Source organism: Oryctolagus cuniculus (assembly GCF_964237555.1).
Source record: "Oryctolagus cuniculus chromosome 16 unlocalized genomic scaffold, mOryCun1.1 SUPER_16_unloc_1, whole genome shotgun sequence".
NCBI lineage: Eukaryota > Metazoa > Chordata > Mammalia > Lagomorpha > Leporidae > Oryctolagus > Oryctolagus cuniculus.
This window is the reverse complement of record NW_027208201.1, coordinates 6,730,766-6,756,560: the sequence shown is the minus strand read 5'-3', so window position 1 is coordinate 6,756,560 and position 25,795 is coordinate 6,730,766. Positions and strand designations below refer to the sequence as shown.

The following is a 25,795-nucleotide window of genomic DNA, read 5'->3' as shown; positions in this document are numbered from 1 at the left end:
AGAGAAGACTACTGCCTGAATGTGTGAACATACTGTGCATAATCTGAATGTTCAATATGAATATGCATGCACTTAAATGCTTTTGACTTGTCCAGTTTAAAATTGGTTCATCTTAGCTATGAGAATTCCACATTAATCCAAACAGCATTGTGTCCCATGTGCAATTGGAAAAAGAAAATTTAAAGCAAAGACAAAAATAAAAAAACAATATATTGGCAGAAGAACATACAGTTACTGATTCAGTGCCATGTGTAAGTGGATATTCCATATAATGTGTTATAAAAGCACCACTTCAAAATAGTTCAACAATGAGTATTTATTAAGATATTTTTGGACAACACAGTATCTCAACAGAGGAACACTGCATGACCAATCACCTCCCGTATCTGGGAAAGAAATCTCACTTAAATCACAATGTCAACAAAGAAATGACAAGCACTCAGTAGCCAGGGCAAACAGAATGCAAAGCATGTTTAATTAGATGTCCTCACATATATGAGCACTTACATTGTCTATACACTGATAAATAAATAGAAATTAATTCATCTCAACTATTTCAGTGATAGCCTTTTAATATAAAATAGCATTGTTGTTGTAGCCTTGATGGGCATTTACACCATAATTTATTTTTACTTGATATAAAAATTTTCTCTAAACTCCCATTACTAACTCTGAGAGGGAGAGAAACAGAAGGTTAGTGACAGAGACAGAGACGTCCCATTCAATGCCTCACATCTCTACACCCCCTATGCCTGTGCCTGGGATGAGGCTACAACCAACAACAGTCAGTCAGACCCTAGATTTTCATATGGTTGGACAGGACCAAGTTACGTGAAGATTCACCACTGCCTTCCAGGGTCCCCAGGAATCAGAAGTCCAGGTCAGGAGCCAAAGCCAGAGCCAGAAATTGATGCCATGCACTCAGACTGCTAGGCTGTATGTCCAATACATAAATAGTTTTTAAAGGAAAAAAATCAACTTTAGTTCCTTCATTATTTCTGGATTGCTACTTCAGTCTGGATTCATGGTTCTAAACTCTGAATATGTGATAGCAAAACAAGTGGAAAAATTTTAGAATCCTTTAGAACTTGCTTTTATTCTTTAAGCCTTTCAAAGAGTTCATCTCAGGTCTTATGAGAATAACATAGCACTTGGGGACAAAGATGCAGCCCAGGAGCCCCGCACTGGAGGCCAAGATGGAGAAGACCTCCACAGCCACCATGACCTTCCCCTTGGTGCTGTGGTAGACAGGCAGGAAGGTCACCCAGACACTGCAGAACACCAGCATGCTGAATGTAAGGAACTTAGCTTCATTGAAAGTGTCAGGCAGATTCCTGGCTAGAAAAGCCACAGTGAAACTGGCCAGGGCCATGGAACCCAGGTAGCCCAGGACACAGTAGAAGGCAGTGACCGAACCCTTATTGCACACCAGGATGATGTGGCCAGGCTCAGAGTGTGTATTTAACTCAATGAAGGGAGGAGAGATTCCCAGCCAGATGCTACAGAGAATCAGTTGGAGGAGGAAGCAGATGGGAATGACAGAGTTAGAAACTCCTGATATCAACAATCGCCTGACAGTTCTGCCAGGTTTTGTAACCTTGAAGGCCAGAATCACAGTGATGGTCTTGGCCAGCACAGTGGAAACAGCCACTGTGAACACAAGGCCAAATGCTATTTGCTGGAGGAGGCAGGTGGCTGTGTTGGGACGGCCAATGAAGAGTAAGGAGCAGAGGAAGCACAGGAGGATGGTGATGAGCAGGATGTAGCTGAGGGTCCTGTTATTGGCCTTGACTATGGGAGTGTCTTGGTGCTTCACAAAGACCCAGAGGACCGCAGCTGTGAGGACAGAGAAGCACAGAGCCATGCAGGCCAGAGCCATCCCCAGAGATTCCTCAAAGGCCAAGAACGTCATCAACTTAGGGAGGCAGCGACTTCTATCCTGGTTTGGGTATTCGTGATCTTCACATGGGATGCACTGCTTTGCATCTGAGGAAGGAGAAAAACTGAAGGTTTACTTTGTAGAAAATCTGGATTTCTTTCTGTTGTGGAAAATGGTCAACTGCAATGCTGCTGGGAGCTTGTGATATATAGCAGGGTACACCTGATCAAGTTTCTGCATTGCTGTCCAGGGAGGATGCCCATCTGCAGATTGGAACAAACTCATTCAAGCAACACCTTCAGCATATGGGGGCTAGGTTGACTTATCCTGTGACACATTCCTGTTCCCATGGTCATGGATGCTTCCCAGCCTTTCTCTGTTCTATCCCCTAAGTCAGCCTCATGTCACATCCTGTATCTCTGTAGCTCAGACACAGAAATAAACAACCCCAAACTCCTAAGAGAACCTTACAGCCATCAATACTACAGTTATTAGCTTGATATCTGGCAGAACAATCTTTCCTCATTTTATATTTTCATTTCCTTGGGAATCCTTTTGTCAATTTTTAATGGAATCTTAAGGTGCATTTTATTGAATAAACAACATTTGGATTTGAATAGAGGTGTTTTTAAAATAAAGAAATTTGGATGTAATTGATATTTTACCCAGTTATTGATGGAGAAATTAGATATTTTTCAAGTTAGTATATAATATAAATTTCAAAATGAATTAATACATTGCATTCTCAGGGTCATAGCAAGTGCATGATAATTAGTATAATACAATTATCATCAATTCTCATGTTAATGTGATATTAATAGAAACAGAAGAGATTCCATTCCATTCACTGGTACAATTTTAAGATGATTTATTCCTCCATTCCACCTCCCTTCCTTTCTTTTTTCTCTTTTCCCTTCTTCTTTCCTTCCTTTTTCTTCCTTCCTTCATTCCTTCCTTTTTTAATTTTTGAAATAGCATATTTTTAATTTACATTTAGTCAAAGTCTTAAAACTCCACTGAATCAAGAGTTCAAAAAGTAAAAAGTAATAAGACTATAGATCAGTGGGAATTGTAGGAAATGGATATAAATAATACCCAAATAAAAGTGCCTGTTTCACTTATACATGCTAAATGTAAAGAAATCACAGATCATTTATAGCAGTATATCATTCTGAAACTCTGAGAAATTTTTTATTTTGTATTGGAACTTTTCACTCATTCTATGAAATCATAACTTGTTACCCCATTGTACTTGTGGAAGGTGGGGAATAAATTCAGCTCTGGATACCATGTTTTCTCTATTTATTGAAATAACATTTTCTTGCCAATGCAGCAAGAAATAAGTCATAGAGACAAGTCAATGAATGGGCATATCTCTGTTTCAGTTAAATACAGAAGATGGTATTGGGGTCTAGCTACACTTGTTATGAGGGTTTGATTTAACTTTTTAGATGACACTTCTTCAACCATAAAAGATCCTAATGTAATTTAGAGTCAATCTTCCTGGCATTCTTATCTTGAAGTACCCATTTCTCTTCTTGGGGACACCAGGTGCTCTGGCTTCAATCTTAGATACTTTCTACAGTGTTTGTACATACAAGAAAGTATTGTTGTACAACATGCTTCCAGCATATGTTTTTAAATTCTTTTTATTTGTTATTGAATTTTTGCAAAACCTTTGTGCACAGATTAGCTCTTTGTTCTGTTATCTTCTTCATGGCCAAAACTATTTATTTCCTCTAGGAAATGATTAAAACCAAATGGTTGCTAATGCTAACACAATAGGAATTGAGAAGCCTTTTTGGAGGAAATCAAATCATTACAAGGTCTATTTCCCATATTTTAAAAAAATGGAAGTATTTCTCAGTGAGATATAGCACATTTTTTACATTCTTGGTACATTTTTTTTTTTTTTTGCAGGCAGAGTGGAGAGTGTGTGAGAGAGAGAGAGATAGAGAGAAAGGTCTTCCTTTTGCCGTTGGTTCACCCTCCAATGGCCGCCACAGCTGGCGCACTGTGGCCGGTGCACCATGCTGATCCAAAGGCAGGAGCCAGGTGCTTCTCCTGGTCTCCCATGGGGTGCAGGGCCCAAGCACTTGGGCCATCCTCCACTGCACTTTTGGGCCATAGCAGAGAGCTGGCCTGGAAGAGGGGCAACCGGGACAGAATCTGGCACCCCGACCGGGACTAGAACCTGGTGTGCTGGTGCCGCTAGGTGGAGGATTAGCCTATTGAGCCATGGCACCGGCCTGGTACATGTATTTTGATAGGTAATTATTTTTATGTTTGTCTTGTTCAAAAGTTTTTATGAGCATACCAAACTGTATATTTTAGTAGGATGTGATATTCATACTTCACCTTGACTCTTTCCTTTAATAAATTCTATATATCTAAATGTACCTGTGGTACTAGACATCCTTAATTCCATGGAAAATATTAAAGACAGTGCAGGGAGGAATACAGTATTTCCATGATGACATACAAGCACTAGCTCTGTGCTTATCATGTGTTTGTAAGATGAATTGGTTTCAAGATTTACAGGCACCAATAGAAAGCCTTGATGATTATACATCCTACATTTCTCAGTTGGAAATATAGCAAGTTCCACCTGCAAATCTCAGATGATGACTTATCTAACATGGTGTGATATCTTTTAGAATCAGTGCTACAGTTGACGTTACTAGAATGAGCATCACCAGAGAAGAACTTAAACATAAAGTATCTTTAGTGATCATAAATGGATATATTGAATGAATGAGTAAATGTGTGCATAGAGAACAATGATGCACTAGGAACTAACTGCAAATCTCTTTGGTTTCTCTTTTGTGGAGAAATAACTAGGACAGTAAAGATATGGATTGGAAATTTTCTACCTGTCTGATTGGCAATTTCTTTCTCTGGACACAAAACACAAGTATAGCAGCAGATAGGTCTTCCTTCCTGTGACATTTTCCTGAATCCTGGACCACAGCTCTGGCTACACACAGATTGAGGGGTCTGAAGAAAAAAGAGAAGCACTGGTCATGGTTTGGTATGTTATCAGCCACCGTGAAGGATGTCAGTAGATCCCTCCTCACTACATAACACCTTGGCCTTCAATTGAAGGTCACGACTACATCCCCTCCTCCTGTACCTGTGACTAATACCTAGACATCCATTTCAGCATTCCTACGATTGCCATTTCTGTTTCCCCAACCTATTTCCCATGTATTACAAAAGAACATGATCACTTCACACTTAACCTCTTCACAAGATTATTGGCAGATCTCTCTGTGGGTATCTCGTATCAAAAGAGAATCATACCACTTTGAATGCAACAGGCCATTCTATCATCTCTTCATTGACAAGTAAGCTTTGTTCATGTGGACTCTTGGAGGAAAACTCTCCAATTTTAATAAGCAAATGAAGACCACTAGGAAAATTCACAACGTTCTGGATATCATAATGTGCCATGTGGTTTCTTGTTTCATGGAAGGATACTTTATCTCCAGCGCTGTTTGTAAATTGGATTTTCCTCAGAAATTGATGGAGCTGGAGGACAGGCATAATTGGAAATAGACAGCACATCCAAATTAGTTGTGGGAAGTCAGATGCTCTAAACAAGCCCTCTTTGTTGTCTTTTGCATTCAGCTTTTCCATTTGGTAGAACATTAATTTTCTTTGGATGCTTAAACATCTCCCGGGTTAAGGTATTCCTCTGCTCCCTCAACAAAACATCAAAGAGTGATTGTCCCCAATCAGAAAAGTTAGTGGTCCAGAGGTTTACTGGAGCACAGACTCTATTGAAGCTTTGGCCATGAAAGATTGGTTGGGGCTTTATGGAAGCTAACTCTACTGTTACCAGTTGGGCAGCACATGGATGGCTACTGAAATAACTTGATAGCTGTTATGAATATTATAGGTGTGTATCTACATAAGTTCTTCATAAGGTTCAAAATATAGTTGATGATTAGTGTATTTTGGTTGGGGAAAAATTAGAGATTAATGCATGATTGTTTCATAAGATATATTTTCCATCAAGAGACTCAAAGCCACTGTAATACCTCAGAAGTCCATATCTATAAGATATGTATATTATGTATATCAGCAATATACATTATACCTTTTAAGGTATACTTATACCTTAACACTGGTTGAACATGACACAACATGGTGTTCTTTCTCTCCTTGGCTTTGGGTCACTTATTGTGATGACTGTGACTATCTTTGACATATCAGATAGTATGGTATGACCAAAGACAAAATTTCAAATCTATGAAAGCTTATTATGCTTTTATAGTATGTGTTAACCTTGAACCTTCTAGATCACAACACATCTGTACTGGGATACAACTAAGTTGTTATTTTTAAACAACTATCACTTAATTGTGTTTTTAATTTTTTAATTTTTATTTAATGAATGCATTTTTTTGACAAGCAGAGTTAGACAGTGAGAGAGAGAGACAGAGAGAAAGTCTTCCTATCTGTTAATTCACCCCCCAATTGACCGCTATGGCCAGCATGCTGTGCCCCTCCAAAGCCAGGACACCCAGGTGCTTCCTCCTGGTCTCCTATGTGGGTGCAGGGCCCAAGCACTTGGGCCATCCTCCACTGCCTTCCCAGTCCACAGCAGAGAGCTGGACTGGAAGAGGAGCAACTGGGGTAGATCCGGCGCCCCAACTGGGACTAGGACCCAGAGTGCCGGTGTCGCAGGCGGAGGATTAGCCTAGTGAGCCACAGCACCGGCTAATGAGTGCATTTTTACATAGATACGACTTTATGAATATAGTGGTTCTTTCCCCCATAGCCCCCCTCCCCCCCAGCTACCATCCCACCTCCCTTTCCCTCTCCTATCTCCTTCTTCATTATGGTTCATTTTTAGTATGACTTTATAAACAGAGGACCAACACCATGCTCAGCACAGACTTTAACAATTTGCACCCAGGCACACACACAACATATAGAGTACAGTTTAGGGAGAGAATTTGCAGTCAATTCTCATATTAACATTCATTAGGGACAGAGGTCCTACATGGGGAGCAAGTCACAGTGACTACTGTTGTTCCTTTAATAATTAACACTCTTTTTATGATATCAGCGATCATCTGAGGCTCTTACCATGGGTTCCCAAGGTTATGGAAGACTTTTTTTTGACCACAGATTCCATCGGTATTTGGACATGGCCATAAGCAAAGTGGATGTTCTTTCCTCCCTTCAGAGAAGAGTGTCTCCTTCTTTGATGACTCTTTCTGTCCTCTGAGGTCTCACAGAGATCCTCTGTGTAGGATATTTTTTTGTCACAATGTCTTGGCTTTCCATGCCTGAAATGATCTCGCAGGCCTTTTAGCCCAACAAGGAAGCCTTAGGGTTGATTCTGAGGTTAGAGTGTTATTTATAGCAAATGTTATTCTAGGAGTCTGCTGTGTGGACTGCTTCCCATGTTGGTCTTTCCTTCCTTTTTTAATTATATTATTTTCCCAGGTACTTGATGTTACTTATATCATTATATCATGCTTTTTAAACTTAGACTGATCTATCTGTTGCCTTTAACTTTTAATATGACCATTTTAACAGTGAAGATGGCATTTGTACCACCAATTCTTATGGTTTTGGAGCCCCATGACTAGTTCTTAGGCTGTACCATTAGAGCTCAGTCTGTATGACTGTATGCAGAACCAAACTGTTTTACAGTTATAGACTACCTCCTCCATCTCTTATTTCCCCTCTTATTTTTATCTGGGATCTTTTCCCAATTGCCTTAAAATAAATATAACTCTGTGTAACCTAGAGTTATCAGTATGAAGAAGAGAAATGGGAGAGAGATAGAAAACAGAGAAAAAAACCCAACAGAACAAAACAAAGAGGATATACACGGTAAAAAGTAACAATGGCACTTTTAGAATCAATGTCTTCAAGAGTCCATGACCTAGGCCGGTGCCGTGGTTCACTAGGCTAATCCTCCGCCTTGCAGCGCCAACACACCAGGTTCTAGTCCCGGTCGGGGCACTGGATTCTGTCCCGGTTGCCCCTCTTCCAGTCCAGCTCTCTGCTATGGCCAGGGAGTGCAGTGGGGGATGGCCCAAGTGCTTGGGCCCTGCACCCCATGGGAGACCAGGAGAAGCACCTGGCTCCTGCCATCAGATCAGCGTGGTGCGCCGGCTGTAGCACGCCGGCCATGGCGGCCATTGGAGGGTGAACCAATGGCAAAGGAAGACCTTTCTTTCTGTCTCTCTCTCTCTCACTGTCCACTCTGCCTGTCAAAAAAAAAAAAAAAAAAGACTCAAAGATTCCATGACCTGATTGTCAAGGGACAGTTTACCACTTAATTCTTAAATAATGTAGAGGACAAAATTTACAAATAATTCATTAATTATATCTATGGAAGCCTTCTTGAAAAATTAATTTCCTTTCCCAAGGTTTTACTCTAATACTGTAGTTTATAAAACATACTTCTAATGCTTAAATACAATTTGATTATGAAGTAAATGTTCTGATGCTAATTTTTACAAATATTTTACTTTTTCTACACATCACCCTTATTTAATATATCCTACAAATTTATGAGCGTATTTGTCCTTTGCACATGCAAACAGAATTTTCTAAATACATTCTATATGTGGGGAATGCATTCATGTAAGCCAGGGTTAAACCCAGAAATATTCAGCTGACTGAGCAGGCAAATCCTGTGCTCATGTGCATCCTCAGTAGTCTCATATGTAAGAAATGGGACTACAGTCCATGCTCCCTGATTGCTGCAGAGTTTGTAAGGGCAGTTGGTCTAACATGCTTCATTTCCCATCCATTTCCTATCATGTTTAGGATATTATGTGAAATCCATTTCTGTTTTCACAAAAAGTATCTTATCTCATCCAGGGCTTAGGCCACAGGTTATACAGGATTATAAATCAAATTAAACTGCTGTCAGATTTGAACGATATTTGCAACAAAATACATGGAACTGAAGATCACTATGCTGAGTGAAGTACTCCAGGCCCAGAAAGGCAAATATCATATGTTTTTCTGATTTGTGGAAGTTAATATACAGAGTATAAACATTGTGATGGTATCCTAGCATTTGGTATGTTGTTTCACTGAAGCATACGGTGTATATGACATATACCCTTATCTTCCTGTACTAGCAACATTGTCATCAATCACTCTCCTTGTGATATTAATATCCCTATTCCAAGAAAAAACTGTAGATATGGATATATATAAAATATGTACCTTTGATGTACATGTGGCAGGATGTCAAAATTGTTAAATTTTACAAATGAAAAATTTATAGAAATGAAAAATAATTTGTCAATACGTCTTTTTTTGGCTTTGTATAAATTCCAAGGAATATTATGGCATGACAACTTTTTATCTGTCAAATTTTCTCACGTGTTGCAGCATTTCAGCCTACATTACAAACTTTTCTGATACCATTTCTGTTCAGAAAGTAACCATTCAAAATCCATAGAGATTGAAATTTCCAGCCAAAGCCAACAATCACAGATATACCAATAACCAATGGAAAGAACCCAACTTCTGATGTACCTAATCTCTCTGACGTTGAGAAGATAGCAGGGTCATGATGCTGTATCTCAATACAACATCTCTAGATTCCATCAGGTGGCAACTTTCTGTTCTGTTTTAGGGGAGGTTTACCTGCCAGGGAAGAATCATAGGCTGTATTGCTTCTCCTGGAGATCCCATTTCTACTTTCTCCAAAATCATTTTATGGAGGACGTGGGCCACTGTGTAGACAGCATTGTAGACTAAATAGCTGGAGTCAGATATGGTCAGCAAGTCAATATGTCCTGGAAGAAACTCTAAGGAGGTATTTGGTGGGCAGCTTCCAATATGTCCACAAAATGATCCTTCAAGTGAGCAGTGCAGATGGAAAAGCCATAATTTACTGAAATAAAAGTCTTCTGGGTAGTGGGAAGGGTTTGCCATCTTGACAAAATGTTTGAGGCCAGGGATTTCTTCCTTGTGGGGTGAAAATGAGAAGCCTCCATGCAAAGAATGCAGCATGTGGTTTGTCTCAGACATAACAAGATCCCACTTTGATGTCATGATCCACACTTTCCCGATGGTTACAAAGGACTGCACTGAAATGTCCACACTGATGAGACCTCTTACATCACCATAGAGTATATGCACATTTGCAGATGAAACTCTGATGCTACTCATGAAAGTGAGATCACCATACCCATACAACTTCTTTGTGACAGGGAGCTTAACTGTAAAGGCCACACAGATACCTTTCTTGAGCATCTCTGCTTCAAAATACTGAAGGAACTGCTCTCCTTTCATGTCATCAGACACAAAGAGCACCACCCAAGTCCAGCCAAAATGCAGCAACAAGTAGATCATTCCATGGCCCAAAGAGCTGTGACTGGTTGCCATCTGATAGAGTGAGGGAAACTGATCTTTATCATTTAGCATGGGATCAAAAGGGCCATAGGTGAGCTGAAAGCAAAGAAAAACATGATCAAACTTTTGTAGGATTTGTGTTATCTCTCTTGGAAGTGAGTGAAAAGAATTTCTCCCCAAGGTCAACTTTAAATAGGTTACTATTGTGTGAAAAGAAAGAGTGCAGTAGAGATGAAAAATCTTGCTACTCTGGCCACAGAGAAGACCATGCTTCGCATGCCCATTGCTTTAGGTGAATAAATGTGACTCCTCCTTCATAGCTTTAAAGAAAATCTGTCAGTATCTGTATGCTCTTCATGTCCTGCAGTGGGGCCTGAGGAAGAAGGAACTTTGGATGTTGCTTCACCCATCCTTGCCCAGGGTGACTGGTGGAGTAGAGCCACCTCCTCCAGCAGCCACCATTGTAGATAACTCTGAGACAGAAATCTCTACTGTGTTGATCTCTTGGTATTTGGAGTGCATTGATTACCACAGGAAACCTGCATTGTCTCCAAGAATATAATCACCAACCTTTTTTAATTTGGGGCAAAATATTTTTTCCAATCCAGAATCCTCTGCTCACCATATGGCCTATGTTTGACAGGCACATGTTCTGATTGTTGCTTGTATAGTGGGTCCCTGGGGAAGTATTTTTGAGATACTGACACAGACCTGGGGAGGCAGTGATAATGACTCAACTCACTGGGTCATGGCATTCATGTGGAATGACTTCCTGGTTCTACACATGTGCAATGGTAGACTAAGCCCAACACCATGTCAGACATTTGGTAAGCAAATCAGCTGAGTTGTTTATACTAGAGCTCCTTGTCTGCCTGGCTACTTCCCTGTCTCCCAAAGATTGGAATAAACCCATGTCCACAGTTCTGATATGCACAGTTGTAGATGGCATGGCCACTGGGAATCCTGAGAAAAATCAACCTGTGTGCTTGTGACTAATTAGCATTGGGAACATGATCGGTTGAGCTCCAGTGTAACAAGATGTGAGTTTCAACACTCCATGGTGGAGCCAGCATAGTGGCACTGTGTGTTAGCCTACCAATGATGATACCAGCATCCCACTTCTAAGTGCCAGTTCAAGTCCTGGTTAATCTACTTTTGATCTACTTGCCTGCTGTTGTACTGGAGGAGTCAGCAATGTATAACAAAAGTACTAGGCCCCTTTCTACCATGTGGTATAACAGGAGGGAAATCCTGGCTGCTGGCTGCTGGCTGGCTCAGATCTAGCTGTTGTGGGCATCTGGGGAGTGACCTGTGGTTAAGAGATCCACTCCAATGCCATGTGTATGTGTATGTGTATGTGACTTTCCATCTTTCTCCATTGCTTTGCCTTTTAGATAAACAAATATAGAAGTCTTTAAAAAATATTTTTCACTGTCTGTTACCCTCATTGTTTTCCCAAAGGGGACCCAGATGCATTCCCTATATCCAACTGTCCTAGGTCTCTGGATGCCACCTGAGATGGTGCTGTCCTTGGATGGGGAACATCTGTGTGCTGTGGACATTATGAAGTGTAGAGGTGAGACTATTAGACAGCCTATGCTTCCAGCAGGTGGGAGATGGTTACACAGGCCCTAGACAGGAATCTTAAGAAGACTGTCAACAGGCCCTGCTATTTCCCTTTCTCCCTTCTCCTTCCCCTGTTAATAATCTCACATCCTTAGGAAATCCATGGGATCTCTCCTATACCATGGTGTGGTATGTATACTCGGCTGCCCCATTTCCATTTTTCAGAGGTGAGAGAATGGTGTTGGAGGAAATTTAACTATTGCCCTCCAGATTCACAGCTCATTTACCTGTGGGTTTTTGTAGAGCTCCAAAAGCGTTCCAAACTCAACAGACAATGCTGATGTAGTTCCAGCAATGACAGCAACGTGTCTCCCTTGTGTATGGCAGGTGTAGTTAGGGAAAGGCACATTAATCCCAATCAACCAATATACTATGCTCAGTAAGGTGTACTGTTCACTGGCAAAGGCATTGAAGAATTTGAAACCAAGGGTCAGGTTGGGGAGGAGCTGGGAGTCCTTATTGATCTCCTGGATGGCAAAGCGGAAGGCCAGCACATATTGGTAGTTCTTCCACAGCCACCTAAAGAGAGGGGCAGCATCCGGGAGAGGGTGAGACCATGGAATTCAGAGCAACAACACAGCCACACCCTGAAGCAGAAGTGGTCAGACTCAGGCTTCCACTCAGTTGTGCCTCAGCTTTGGAAAAAGAAGGAGATGCGAATGAGGTTTCAAGGGCTCTAGAAGATTGTAGAATGGCCCTTGGACTCCTCTGAAGCAAACTGTGCCCATGATCACACTCACCTTCATGAACCCTTCAGGAAAGCTTCAATGCATCCCAACCTAAGGACAACACCCAGGAGCAAGCATTTCTGTTTCCAGTAATTTCTGGAGTAGGCTGAATGCCACCTGACTCATCAGTTGTTTAAAGTTTTAGAACATTCTCCTCCTCGGCCAGGTCCATCTGAGCCATTTGTCCCTGGTCCTTGCTTTAATTTCCTATTCTAATGTTTTGCTTTGCTCAAATCAGATTTAACATTTTGTTTTCCTTGAAATGTAAACATTTTTCTCCTGAACTCAGATAATTTAGGATGTTTCCTTAGTTTCCATTTTTTTCTCTATTGAATTCATATTTTTCATTTCATATTTTACACTTGTATGTTCAATCCTTTTTTCTATATATCTTCTTAAAAACTTGTTACTAATACAAAGATATATGATTGTATATATTCCAGATACAGTCCTAAGAACATAACCACACTTCCCTCCTTCAATTCTTCCTCCTTCCTTTCTCTTTTTTCTATTCATCTTTGCTATAACATAATTTCAATTTACTCTATAATCACAGCATATATCTTGAGTGAAAATAGTTTCTTAGAATTTAAGAGCTCTCACATTTCATGTGTATGAGAAATTGGATGGTCTATTTTCTCACTATGTGTTTCTTTTTTTCTTCTTCCCTTGGAATTCTGTTGAACTTTTATAACTTCTTACATTTCTTCCAGAATTTGAATGCTAAGAATATTCATACCTGTTAATAAGTTGCATGGGACTTAATATATTCATCCAATCATTCCTTTAGTTGCTTTGCAATGAATATTATGTTTCTGTGTTGGGCTTAACTAATAGTTTGTCATTTCTTCATTTCCTCAATATTATAATACATATTCAAAAAGTTTCTAATTGGCAGTGCTTTATTTTTGCTGATTGCCAATTATTGGGTCACACAGTGTTGTACATGTTGTTCTTATATGTGGAGTTTGAAATTGAATTTTGTCTTATTGATAAGTCAACATTCTATACACACTTAATCTGAGGAGATTTTCAGATCACATAGAGGAGTTCTTAAAATTGAGGTTGACCTGGCACAGAATTTATGCTAGTGGCATGTGTCCATAGCTTAAATTTATTTGTTTGAATTACAAAATAAATTCATTGAATAAACATTTTCTGTTAATCTTTTGGCCTTAGTAGAATAATTTTTCACTGTGAAGAGCACACTGCATTCACCTTGGGTTATTTATAACACTTGCTGTCAGCTGAAAGTTGACTAGCTTAATTCTTTTTTGCTGAAGGCAAAGTTGTCAGTTGTTAATTTCAGGACCTGGCATGTTGAGTTACTATTTTGAGTAAACAGGAATGTCTGACACCAAGGCAGACTTAGATATTATGATATTTTGGGTGCCAGCACTGTGGCATAGCGGGTAAAGCTGCCACTTGCAATGCCAGCATCCCATAGGGGCACTGATTCAAGTCCTGGCCGCTCCACTTCTGATCCAGCTCTCTGCTATAGCCTGGGAAAGCAATAGAAGATGGCCTAAATCTTTGGCTCCTGCTCCCATGTGGGAAGATCGGAAAGAAGCTCCTTGCTCCTGGCTTCAGCTGGGTGCAGCTCCAGCCATTGTGGCCAATTGGGGAGTGAAACAGTGGATGGAAGACCTCTCTCACTGTCTGCCTCTCCTCTCTCTGAGTAACTCTGACTCTCAAATAAATAAAATTAATCTTAAAAAAGATATTTTGAGAAATGTATACTAAATGTTGCTGCAAGCCACAACATGAATAAAACAGGAAACATGGTGCACTGCAATTTGTCAGTCACAAAAGACCACAAAGGATATGAATCAATTCACATGAGGGGGCCGTAATAGGCTGACCCTCAGAGACACAAGACAGAGGGGTGGTACGCAGTAGGGGAGAAGGAATGAAGGATGTGGAGACACTGAAAAGGAGTTAGGGATTTGTGAGCAGGTGATAAACATCTACATGTTTATCAACAATGATTTGGTAACTCTTTTAAAAATCTTGATAAAAGACTTTATCTCATTATTTAATGATGTACCCCCAGCATCTCAGAGAAATATGCAGTTTATTAAATAAAACTGATCATTAGAGTATTACAGCCACACAAAATTAATGCCAAATCAAAGGCCAAATATTGGGTAAACAAATGTGGGATATGCACATAAAATAACTCCTGTCAGGCAAATAACAACATAACTTCCATCAGCTTTAAGGAAGTTCAATCACAGTATTGAAGCTGGAGCTTGAAGTCAAACTTCACAAAAAATTAATCATCTGAGCCCATATTAACTAAAGGAGATTGAAGCAAATGCAATTTTAGAGTGTGGCAAGCACATGAGGGCTAAAGGTCTGCACAAATTAGGGTGGCCAGACACTTTTCTACCTGGGGAAGAGAAGGCAGAGAGCAAAGCCTGGCCTCCAGTTTGTGGCATGGGCTGACCTTTCACCCTGAGATCATGAACAAGGCAGCTCCTCACTGTCTCCCACACAGAGTCCCTGAGATGAGAGATTAATTCACCTTTAGAAAATCACATCCTATCTCCCTAAATCTGACAGAGTACAAACGATCAGTAGCTGCCACATAACCAGAAGATTCACATGCATAAAGTGTTTACCATAAATGTCCCATTAGGCATTTTCGCTAATAATATAGAAATTAAAAATGCACAAAGAAATTTAATGAAACATTGAGAAGGGACAGAACACTGTGAAGGCACCGACTAGGAGAGACTACATGTTTTAACACTGTGCCTCAGAGGTCGCCAGCCCATTAGCAGTTGCCCATAGTGCATGGCAACCTGCTGAGTTGATAAGCATTAAATTCCAAAAGTGCTGATAAGAACAGACATGCTCCATTTAAACCAACATCTCTCTGCCTCACTCTCTTCTGAACACATGAGCATGTGGTTCTCTGCAGTGAGTCAGAAGCACACTCCACTGTCACCACCAACAAGGGTGCAGAGACAGGATGTCTTGTTTCTAATCCTCTTCAGGCATCCATGTTAACAGTTACTAAAACACATGCTGCACAGGTGCGTCAAGCCCAGAATTAATGCAGTTTCTGTGTGGTTCCTAGAGAAAAACCTTAAGGATCCAATTGAAAGTCTTGGGGAAGATAAATCCCTTTAATCTTGCTACATTCAGGGACTCAAGCCTGCAGTCTGAAGGGGCTCAGTTAATGATGTGCGGTGGGACAAAGTCTGTTTATGGTGGCACATCTTAGATACACATGGATTCACTATTGGGTACAATAGTGACAATGCTCTTTTCAGCACTGGAAATCAGAGTGACCCCTTAATCTTAACACTGACCACAGACCAGGGTCTCAGTGCCTCAGGACACCTGTGCCCACTCCATGCATGCAGGTAGGATTGGAGTCCCCACAAATTTCCTCATTCCAAGATGCTGAGGGCTGTATTTGAGAGATCTAAGCCAATGGAGTGGGCAGGTAATCATTGATGTCACTTCTCTGTCCCTGAAGGACCAAGAAGCAAATAGAAAAATGAACAGCAAGGCATGGAAGGTACAAGAATGGAGTGAACCTGCAACTTCCTTTATTGGCATTTTGGCACTTTCTTCATACCTTCTAGCATTCTCAGAAAGGATTAAACACAGTAGTAACACACACTCACATTCAATGGTAGCCACACTTAATGCATACACACAATCTTGAACTTACCAAGATACAACAGTTTTATACTGGGGACGATGTAAAAAAGGCATCTGGACCTTTTTGCTTTCTGGTTCTGGGTAGTAGAGAGGGAAAAAACCACCCAGGATCAGGTCTCCATCTTGGTTGATACTTGGCTTAAGGTAATTATTGCATTCCCTGTGGGTCATGCCCTGTGAAGTGTGTATAGTGTGCAGGAGTAGGCACAGAACACTCACAGACAACATCTTGCCAGGGTTTTCACAATGCAGAGATGAAGCCCAGAACATCAGCTGAGGTTAGGGAACAAGGAGCTGGCAGGTGTCAGCAGGCTCAATCCCCTGCAGAGAACTGCTCTCTGTGCAGGGCACTGTTGAATCCTAGTATTGCTGTCTGCCAGTCTAGTGAGTCAGAAAGGGGCACAACTGGAAACTACAGGGAGTCATTTCTAAAGAAGTCCATGCAGTGAGACATTAGTGTCCATGTGATCAGCACAGCACTGGCAGCTCAGCCTTTTCTTTGCTTCACTGTGTCCCATACAGAAACTCAAGGAATCATCCTGCCCTGGGGCTCTGCACCTGTTACCCTCCATTCTAGGGGAAAACACGTTGGAAAAACATGTTTTGGACTCTCATTCCTCTCCTCCTTGTATGATTTCATCATGGTCCAACAAGGCACTGGGGACCACCTAATGATTGGACAGTGCACAAAGGGCTAACTGTTACTCCAGTGGACTTCTTGGTGTGTTTGGCAAGTTTAGAAAGAGTTGCTGCTAAGATCAACAAAACGTCCAGTTGCATCATTCCACATATGAGTTGGAAAGAAGTCAAGGGCTGATGTCTATCATTGATGACTCTGCTCCCCACCCAGTCTCTTCATTGCTGTGTCTAATATCATTCTCAAGTTTGCAAAACTCTGCTGAGAACATTGGCTTCGTGATTAAGAATGAGCAGGCATATTCAGAAAAGGGTACCAATTCTCTCACCATGTATAGCCCTCCACACAATTAATCCAGTTACCCACTTCCCTGAGGTTCTCCCCATTTAACAAGCCTTTAGCATTGGTATGGTTTCCATGTGACAAGTGAAAGGAATTCTGTTCTGTATCAAACATGGATTTCTAAGGCTGTCTATTTTCTCTCACTTTTTACAGGAAACATTCTCAACCAGATTCCTCTACCTTTTTAATTAATAATCTCCTTACCTGTTTAATTGTTAACTTTAAATCATCTAGATTTATGGATCTGAGTGAATGTGTTGATAGCTGTACACATTGTGGATGCATTCATCTGGCTCTTTGCCATGTGTTTTACCTCACATCCTCTTCATTTTTTTAGGTTGACCACATTAAAGTCAAGTGCCTTAGCATTTTTGCAAGTAAACTGCATGCTATTCCCAGGCTCCCCATGATGTGCAACACATCACTTGAACTCATTGGTCTTGTCTAAATGAAATTTTATTCCTCTAACTTCTCCTGAGCATTGAAACTCCCAGCCTTGGTAACCTTTGTTCTTTTCTACTTCTGTGAATAATGACATGGGGATTTTGACAGGATTTGCACTAAGTTATTATATGCCTTTTGATATTATGTATATTTGAAGACTATTAATACTTATAATACACAATATCATATTTCTTTGCATTTATTTGTGTGTATATCCATTTATCTTATGAAGATTTTAGTTTGTATATCTTTCACTTCCTTGCTTAAATTTATTGAGTTTAGTTTCCCCATCATGATCATGCTCTTCAAGGTTGTACCCCTTACCTATGATATATCTTGTAGCAACCAATTACACTAATTCACAAATAAGCCTCCATTCTACAAGACTCACACACCAACTTAAAAAGAAAGGAGAAAAGTACTTAATAAATGCATGAAGAATTAGAAATTGAAGAAATAACATGTCATAGAACAGAAGACACATGGTTGACAGTTTCATCAGATCAGGAAGAAAAAGGGGTCAGGTAGGTAGTGGGTAAGAATGTGATTTTTTTGTGGAATTCTAGAGGAATCTTTGAATGGTAGGTAGCAACAGTGGTGGGGAAGGGGCCTACTTCCAAGGGCCACCATGTAACTGAGAGATGAAGGGTCTAGAATTTGTGGAGGTGGACAGATGAGCCTCATGCCTCCTGGACTTCATCCAACATCTCTCTAACATGGCAATGATTCAGGCAACAGGTATGCCTGATAATGTTTTTAGCAAGCTGTCATCCTTGTCTGAGCTGGAGCTTTAAATTCTATATAAAATATTCTAATGATAGCATATTGTAGGCATAATACTTGGGGTAACTACTCAAAAATATATAGGCCAACAGAGAAATGAATGGTATCACATTGTTCACATGAACACATATAGTCACATGGACATGGTTCATGTTTAATCCATTTCTAGGATTCCGAATTTGGGGTGTGAGGGTTACACTACTTAGGAACTAACTATGCATTAGTAATTCAACCTCTGTTGTTATGGAAAACACTTGAAAAATTCCCTAGGATTGTCCCACTATGGAAACACAATATGAAATAATGGCCATTGGCTAAGATCCTCCATAAAGAGGCAGTTGAAATTTGAATGGAATAAAAGGGACAAAGGCAAATATGTATAGTCTCTACAAGGATGAATGTGTCAATCATAATCTCTTGAATTATAGTGTACCATAATATGATAATTATTCTGATTGTATATACCTAACATTTTAGAATATATAAAGGAACACATTTGGTATTTATATATATGCTTTGGGTTGCCATCTCTTTCTGTACCACTTCCATCTCTATTCATTAGCTTTTTTTCCTGGAAAACTTTTATTTAATAAATGTAAATTTCAAAAGTACAACTTTTGGATTATAGCAGTTCCCCCCCCTTAACCACCCTTCCACCTGCAAACCGTCCATCATAGTAAAAGTGGAAGTTCTCTCCTCCCTTCAGAGAAAGGTACCTCCTTCTCTGATGGCCCCATTCTTTCCACTGGGATATCACTCAAAGAGATCATTCATTCAGGTCTTCTTTTTTTTTTTCCAGGGTGTCTTGACTTTCCATGCCTAAAATACTCTCATGGGCTCTTCAGCCAGATCCCAATGCCTTAAGGGCTGATTCTGAGGCCAGAGTGCTGTTTAGGACATCAGCCATTCTATGAGTCTGCTGTGTATCCCTCTTCCTATGATGGATCGTTCTCTCCCTTTTTGATTCTATCAGTTAGTATTAGCAGACACTAGTCTTGTTTGTGTGATCCCTTAACTCTTAGACCTATCAGTGTGATCAATTGTGAGCTGAAATTGATCACTTGGACTAGTGAGGTGGCATTGGTACATGCCACCTTGATGGGATTGTATTGGAATCCCCTGGCATGTTTCTAATTCCAGCATTTGGGGAAAGTCTGATTGAGTATGTCCCAAATTGTACATCTCCTTCCTCTCTTATTGCCACTCTTATATTTAACAGAGATCACTTTTCATTTAAATTTAAACACCTAAGAATAATTGTGTGTTAATTAAGAGTTCAACCAATAGTACTAGAACATAAAAATACTAAAATGGATAAAGTATTACATTGTACATCAACAGTCAGGACAAGGGCTGATCAAGTCACTGTTTCTCATAGTGTCCATTTCACTTCAACAGGTTTCCCCTTTTGTGCTCAGTCAGTTGTCGCTGATCAGGGAGAACATATGATATTTGTCCCTCTCAGACTGGCTTATTTCACTCAGCATGATGTTTTCCAGATTCCTCCGTTTTGTTGCAAATGACTGGGTTTCATTGTTTTTTTTACTGCTGTATAGTATTCTATAGAGTACATGTCCCATAATTTCTTTATCCAGTCTACTGTTGATGGGCATTTGGGTCTTAGCTATTGTGAATTGAGCTGCAATAAACATTAAGGTGCAGACAGCTTTTTTGTTTGCCAATTTAATTTCCTTTGGGTAAATTCCAAGGAGTGGTATGGCTGGGTTGTATGGTAGGGTTATATTCAGGTTTCTGAGGAATCTCCAGATTGACTTCCATAGTGGCTTAACCAGTTTGCATTCCCACCAACAGTGGGTTAGCGTCCCTTTTCCCCCACATCCTCTCCAGCCTCTATTGTTGGTAGATTTCTGAATTTGAGCCATTCTAACTGGGGTGAGGTGAAACCTCATTGTGGTTTTGATTTGCATTTCCCTGATTGCTAATGACCTTGAACATTTTTTCATGTGCCTGTTGGCCATTTGGATTTCCTCTTTTGAAAAATGTCTATTGAGGTCCTTGGCCCATCTCTTAAGTGGGTTTTTTGTTTTGATGTTGTGGAGTTTCTTGATTTCTTTGTAGATTCTTGTTATCAACCCTTTATCTGTTGCATAGTTTGCAAATATTTTTTTCCCATTTTGTTAGTTGCCTCTTCACTTTCCTGACTGTTTCTTCTGAAGTACCAAAACTTCTCAATTTGATTCAATCTCAAATGTTAATTTCATCTCTGACTACCTGTGCTTCTGGGGTCTTTTCCAAGAAGTCTTTGCCGGTACCTATATCTTTCAGGGTTTCTCCAATGTTCTCTAATAATCTGATGGTGCCTGGTCATAGATTTAAGTCTTTAATCCATGTTGAGTGGATTTTTGTGTAACGTGAAAGTAGGGGTCTTGCTTCATGCTTCTGCATGTGGAAATCCAGTTTTCCCAACACCATTTATTGAATAGACTGTCGTTACTCCAGGGATTGGTTTTAGATCTGTGATCCAATATGAGTTGGCTGTGGATGTTTGAATTGATTTCTGGTGTTTCTATTCTGTTCCATTGGTCTATCCATCTGTTTATATACCAGTACCATGCCTCCGGCTTTGCTTTTGTTGCACAAGATTACTTTAGCTATTTGAGGTCTCCTGTGTCTCCATATGAATTTCAGCATCATTTTTTCCAGATCTGAGAAGAATGTCTTTCATAAATTGCTTTGATTATATTGAGGAATGTTCCTTCTGTACCCAATTTGCTTAGAGTTTTCATCATGAAAGGGTGTTGAATTTTATCGAATGCTTTCTCTGCATCAATTGAGATAATCATATGGTTTTTCTTTTGCAGTCTGTTAATGTGGTGTATCACATTGATTGTTTTGCGTACATTGAACCATCCCTGCATACCAGGGATAAATCCCACTTGGTCTGTGTGGATGATCTTTCTAATGTGTTGTTGCATTCTATTGGCCAGAATATATTGAGGATTTTTGCATCAATGTTCATCAGGGATATTGGTCTGTAATTCTCTTTCAATGCTGCATCTTTTTCCGGCTTAGGAATTATGGTGATGCTGGCTTCATAGAAAGAATTTGGGAGGATTCCCTCTTTTTTGATTGTTCTGAATAGTTTGAGAAAAATTGGAATTAGATTTTCTTTAAATGTCTGGTAGAATTCAGCTGTGAATCCATCTGGTCCTGGGCTTTTCTTTGTTGGGAGGGCCTTTATTACTGTTTCAATTTCTGTCTCAGTTATGGGTCTGTTTATGTTTTCTATGTCTTCCTGGTTCAATTTTGGTAGATTGCAAGTGTCCAGGAATCTATCCATTTCTGATAGATTTTCCTGTTTGCTGGCGTACAGGTCCTTGTAGTAATTTCTGATGATTCTTTTTATTTCTGTGGCGTTTTGTTGTTACATATCCTTTTTCATCTCTGATTTTATTGATTTGGGTCTTTTCTCTTCTTTTTTTAGTTAGTTGGGCCAATGGGGTGTCAATTTTGTTTATTTTTTCAAAAAAACAGCTTCTTGTTTCGATGATTTTTTGTAATGTTTTTTTTTTGGATTCAATCCTGTTGATTTCTTCTCTGATTTTAATTATTTATCTTCTCCTACTAGATTTGGGTGTGGTTTGCTGCAGATTTTCTATATCCTTGAGATGCATTGAAAGCTCATTTATTTGGTACCTTTCCAATTTCTTGATGTAGGCACCTATTGATATAAAATTTCTTCTCAACACTGCTTTTGCTGTGTCCCATAAGTTTTGGTATGTTGTGTTGTTATCATCATTTGCTTCCAGAAATTTTTTTGAATTCTCTTTTGATTACTTCTAGGACCCATTGTTAATTCAGGAGCATGTTGTTCAGTCTCCATGTGTTTGCATATGCTCTAGGGATTCCTGAGTTGCCAATTTCCAACTTCATTCCTTTATGGTCTGAGAAGCTGCATGGTATGATTCTAATTCTTTTGAATTTTCTGAGACTTGCTTTATGGCCTAGTATGTGCTCAATCCAAGAGTAGGTTCCATGTACTGCTGAGAAGAATGCAAATTCTTTATGTGTAGGATGAAAAATCTGTAGATATCTGTTAGATTCATTTGGGATATAGTGTCATTTAAATCTACTGTCTCCTTGTTGATCTTCTGTCCTGTTGATCTGTCTATTTCTGAGAGTGGAGTATTGAAGTCCCCCAATACTATTGTATTGGGGTCTAAGTCTCCTTTTAAGTCCCTTAACAAATCTTTTAAATAAACTGGTGCCATGTAATTAGGTGCATATACATTGATAATCGTTATATCTTCCTGTTGAATTGATCCCTTAATGATTATATAGTGTCCCTCCTTGTCTCTTTTAACAGTTTTTGTGTTAAAGTTTATTTTGCCTAATATTAAGATGGTTATGCCCTCTCTTTTTTCATTTCTGTTGGCATGGTATATCTTTTTCCAACCTTTCACTTTCAGTGTGCATGCATCTTTGTTGGAAAGAAGTGTTTCTTGTAAGCAGCAAATAGATGAGTTTTGTACCTTAAACCATTCAGCCAATCGGTGTCTTTTAACTGGACAGTTCAGGCCATTAACGTTCATTGTAACTATTGATAAGTAGTAACTTTGCCCTGCCGTTTTCCCAAAGATATTTTCTAACATATGCTTTGAATTCCCTGTGATCTTTTGCTGTGAGGTTTCCTTCCTTTACCTTCTTTCATATTGATGTCTGTGTTTCTGTGTGTAACACATCTTTAAGCATCTTTTGCAGTGCTGGACAAGTGGCGACAAATTCTTCCAATTTCTGTTTGCTATGAAAGGTCTTTATTTCACCTTCATTCACAAATGAGAGCTTTGCAGGACATAATATTCTGGGCTGGCAGTTTTTCTCTCTTAGTACCTGGGCTATGTCTCGCCATTCCCTCTAGCCTGTAGGGTTTCTGATGAGAAGTCTGCTGTGAATCTAATTGGAGATCCTCAGAGTAATCTGATGTTTCTCTCTTGCACAATTTATGATCTTCTCTTTATGTTTCACTGTGGTGAGTTTGATTACAACCTGTCGTGGTGAGGATCTCTTTTGGTCATGTTTATTGGGGGTTCTATGAGCTTCCTGTACTAGGATGTCTCTGTCCTTCTCCAAACCCGGAAAGTTCTATGCAAGTATCTCACTAAAAAGGCCTTCTAATCCTTTCTCTCTCTCCATGCCTTCAGGAACTCCTAGAACCAAATTTTGGGGTTTTTAATAGTATCCTGTAGATTCCCCACAATATTTTTTAGATTTCTATTTTCTTCTTCTTTTCTTTGGTTAGACTATAAACTTTCCTGTGCTCTTTCTTCTAAGTCTGATATTCTCTCTTCTGTTTCACTGATTGTTTTTAAGGCTTTCTAATGTGTTTGTCATTTGATTTATTGAGTTCTTCATTTCATTTTGATTTCTCCTCACTATCACAATTTCCTATTCTACAAGTTTCTGCATTTCATTTTGATTCCTCCTTAAAATTTCATTTTCTTGAATGAGATTTTCTATCCTGTCCAGTAAGGATTTCTGTAGCTCAAGCATTTGTTTTTGAAAACTTCTAATTTTTCCTATCATAAATTTTTTGAAATCCATATCTTGCATTTCTTCTATCTCATCACCTTCATAATCTTGGTTTGGGATGTCTTGTTCATTTGGGGGTTCCATAATGTCTTCCTTGTTCTTGTTTCCTCAGTTGCTGCATTTGTTGCTTGGCATTGTGAAGATATTTTTTTGGATTCTTCGCTCACTGTGGTGTTTTTTTTTTCTTGTTATACTGTGACTGTATTAAGTGGACTGTTTGCTTTTGATGGAGCCTTAGAGGCTTGAGATGGGTGTGGCCTGAGAGCTCTGTTTGGTTCCTCAGGGATAAGGGTGTGCCAAAGGTGACACTCCCAGGTTAGGCATGGTAAATCTCTCTCTCTCTCTCTCTCTCTCTCTCTCTCTCTCTCTTTCTTTCTTTTTTTTTTGATTCAGAAGGGAAGTAATTCTGCAGAGCTGAGCAGAATTGAAGGTCGTTAGCAGGTGAATGATATACCCACAGGAGCCCGAGATCAGAAGCTCTTTCCCAAGGGCTACACAGGGAATCTGTGCTGCCCTAAGTGTGGGCTCAAATTCTCCTGCAGCCTCCCACTGGGTTGCCAAGGTTACCAAATTGTAGTGTCTCTGGAGAGTACTCATGTCAATTCTGTGAGTTCTCTTCCCCACCATCTCTTTTTTCACAGTCTCATTTCATTAGCACCACACATTCACTAGGTCCTAATCTCCTGTTATTTCACCCCCTCCCTGAGTCAGGTTTTTTTGCTTGGCTGGGGGCGGGTGCAGTCCTGAGGTCCAGCCGCTTATGACATATGTCCAAAATGGCACCTGCTCTTTGTCTTGCTCGTCTTTGAGAGGTGAGTGGAGAGAGAGAAACTCATGTCCGTACCGGTCACTTTTTTTTTTTCCTCTCTCTTCTAGTTAGCCTGGTGAACTTTTCCCCACAGGGTTTCAAGCCTCATTCCCCCTAGTCTCCTGTTTCCACTTTCCCGCCGGTGTCTCAGGCTATTGAGGTTTGGCTCACCTCGCATTCCAGTGCTGGTGCATTGATTCTGCCACTGGTATCCCGAGCCGTGGGCTCCCGTGCCCTCCACGCAGGCCCACCATGAATCACTAGTTCCAGAAGAGTTTCCTCTGCTGTTTCTTCCCCTACTCTTCCTTGAACCTGCAGTATCTCCACTTTTATTAAACTGTCTCTTCACAGACTATCAGTGTGCTCCCTTCCTATTCCACCATCCTGTTGCTCTCCCCGAGGTGAAAATTTTACACAAATAAACTACATATACACAGCATCACAACTTTATAAGTTTAGAACTACCAGGGGCAGCTAGAAATGTACAAGCAGATTTGGGAAAATGTGTATTAAGAAAAACTGTGCTTGGATATAATTCATTTAATTGAATTCAACTGATATTTCATTCTATTTTGTTAAACTTTAAAAAAAATTATTTGAAAATCAGAGTTACTGTGTGAGAAAGAATCAGAGAGAGAGACAGATCTTGTATCTGCTGATTCACTCACCAATGGCTGCAAAGACCTGGACTAGGGCAGGCCAAGTCAGGATGCAGGAGCTTCAATGATGTCTCCAGTGTGACTGCAGGGGCCCAAGCACTGGGACCCTCATCTGCTGCTTTCCCAGGTACATTAGCAGAAAGTTGAATTGGCAGTAGAGCAGCTGAGATTTGAACCGGTACTCACAGTGATGCAGGGAACTGTGGAAAGTGGCTTCACCTGCTGCACCACAAGGTCAGCCAAAATTTTGTTAAATTAAAAAAAAAATTATTGCTATAAAAGAACAGATTTCATGTATTCCATTGATAGAATTCTAAG

General features: G+C 40.0%; 1 protein-coding gene across 1 annotated transcript; it reads right to left on the bottom strand.

The window, feature by feature from the left end:
* Positions 1-1,081: 1,081 nt before the first annotated feature.
* Positions 1,082-16,425, bottom strand: LOC138847809 (vomeronasal type-2 receptor 116-like). The gene is made up of 6 exons (XM_070067623.1): positions 16,265-16,425; positions 12,076-12,367; positions 9,512-10,318; positions 5,183-5,410; positions 4,753-4,876; positions 1,082-1,986 (listed from the first exon to the last, which is right to left on the bottom strand). Exons 1-6 carry the CDS (start codon positions 16,423-16,425, stop codon positions 1,082-1,084), a joined length of 2,517 nt encoding a protein of 838 aa, XP_069923724.1.
* Positions 16,426-25,795: the final 9,370 nt, after the last annotated feature.

Coding starts and splice junctions, on each gene's coding strand:
- LOC138847809 (XM_070067623.1), bottom strand. CDS start 16,425: ATGACCCACAGGGAATGCAATAATTACCTTAAGCCAAGTATCAACCAA. Junction 12,368..16,264: donor TATAAAACTGTTGTATCTTG/GTAAGTTCAAGA, acceptor CCCTCTCTTTAG/GTGGCTGTGGAAGAACTACC. Junction 4,877..5,182: donor GGCCTGTTGCATTCAAAGTG/GTATGATTCTCT, acceptor TTTTTTCTTCAG/ACCCCTCAATCTGTGTGTAG.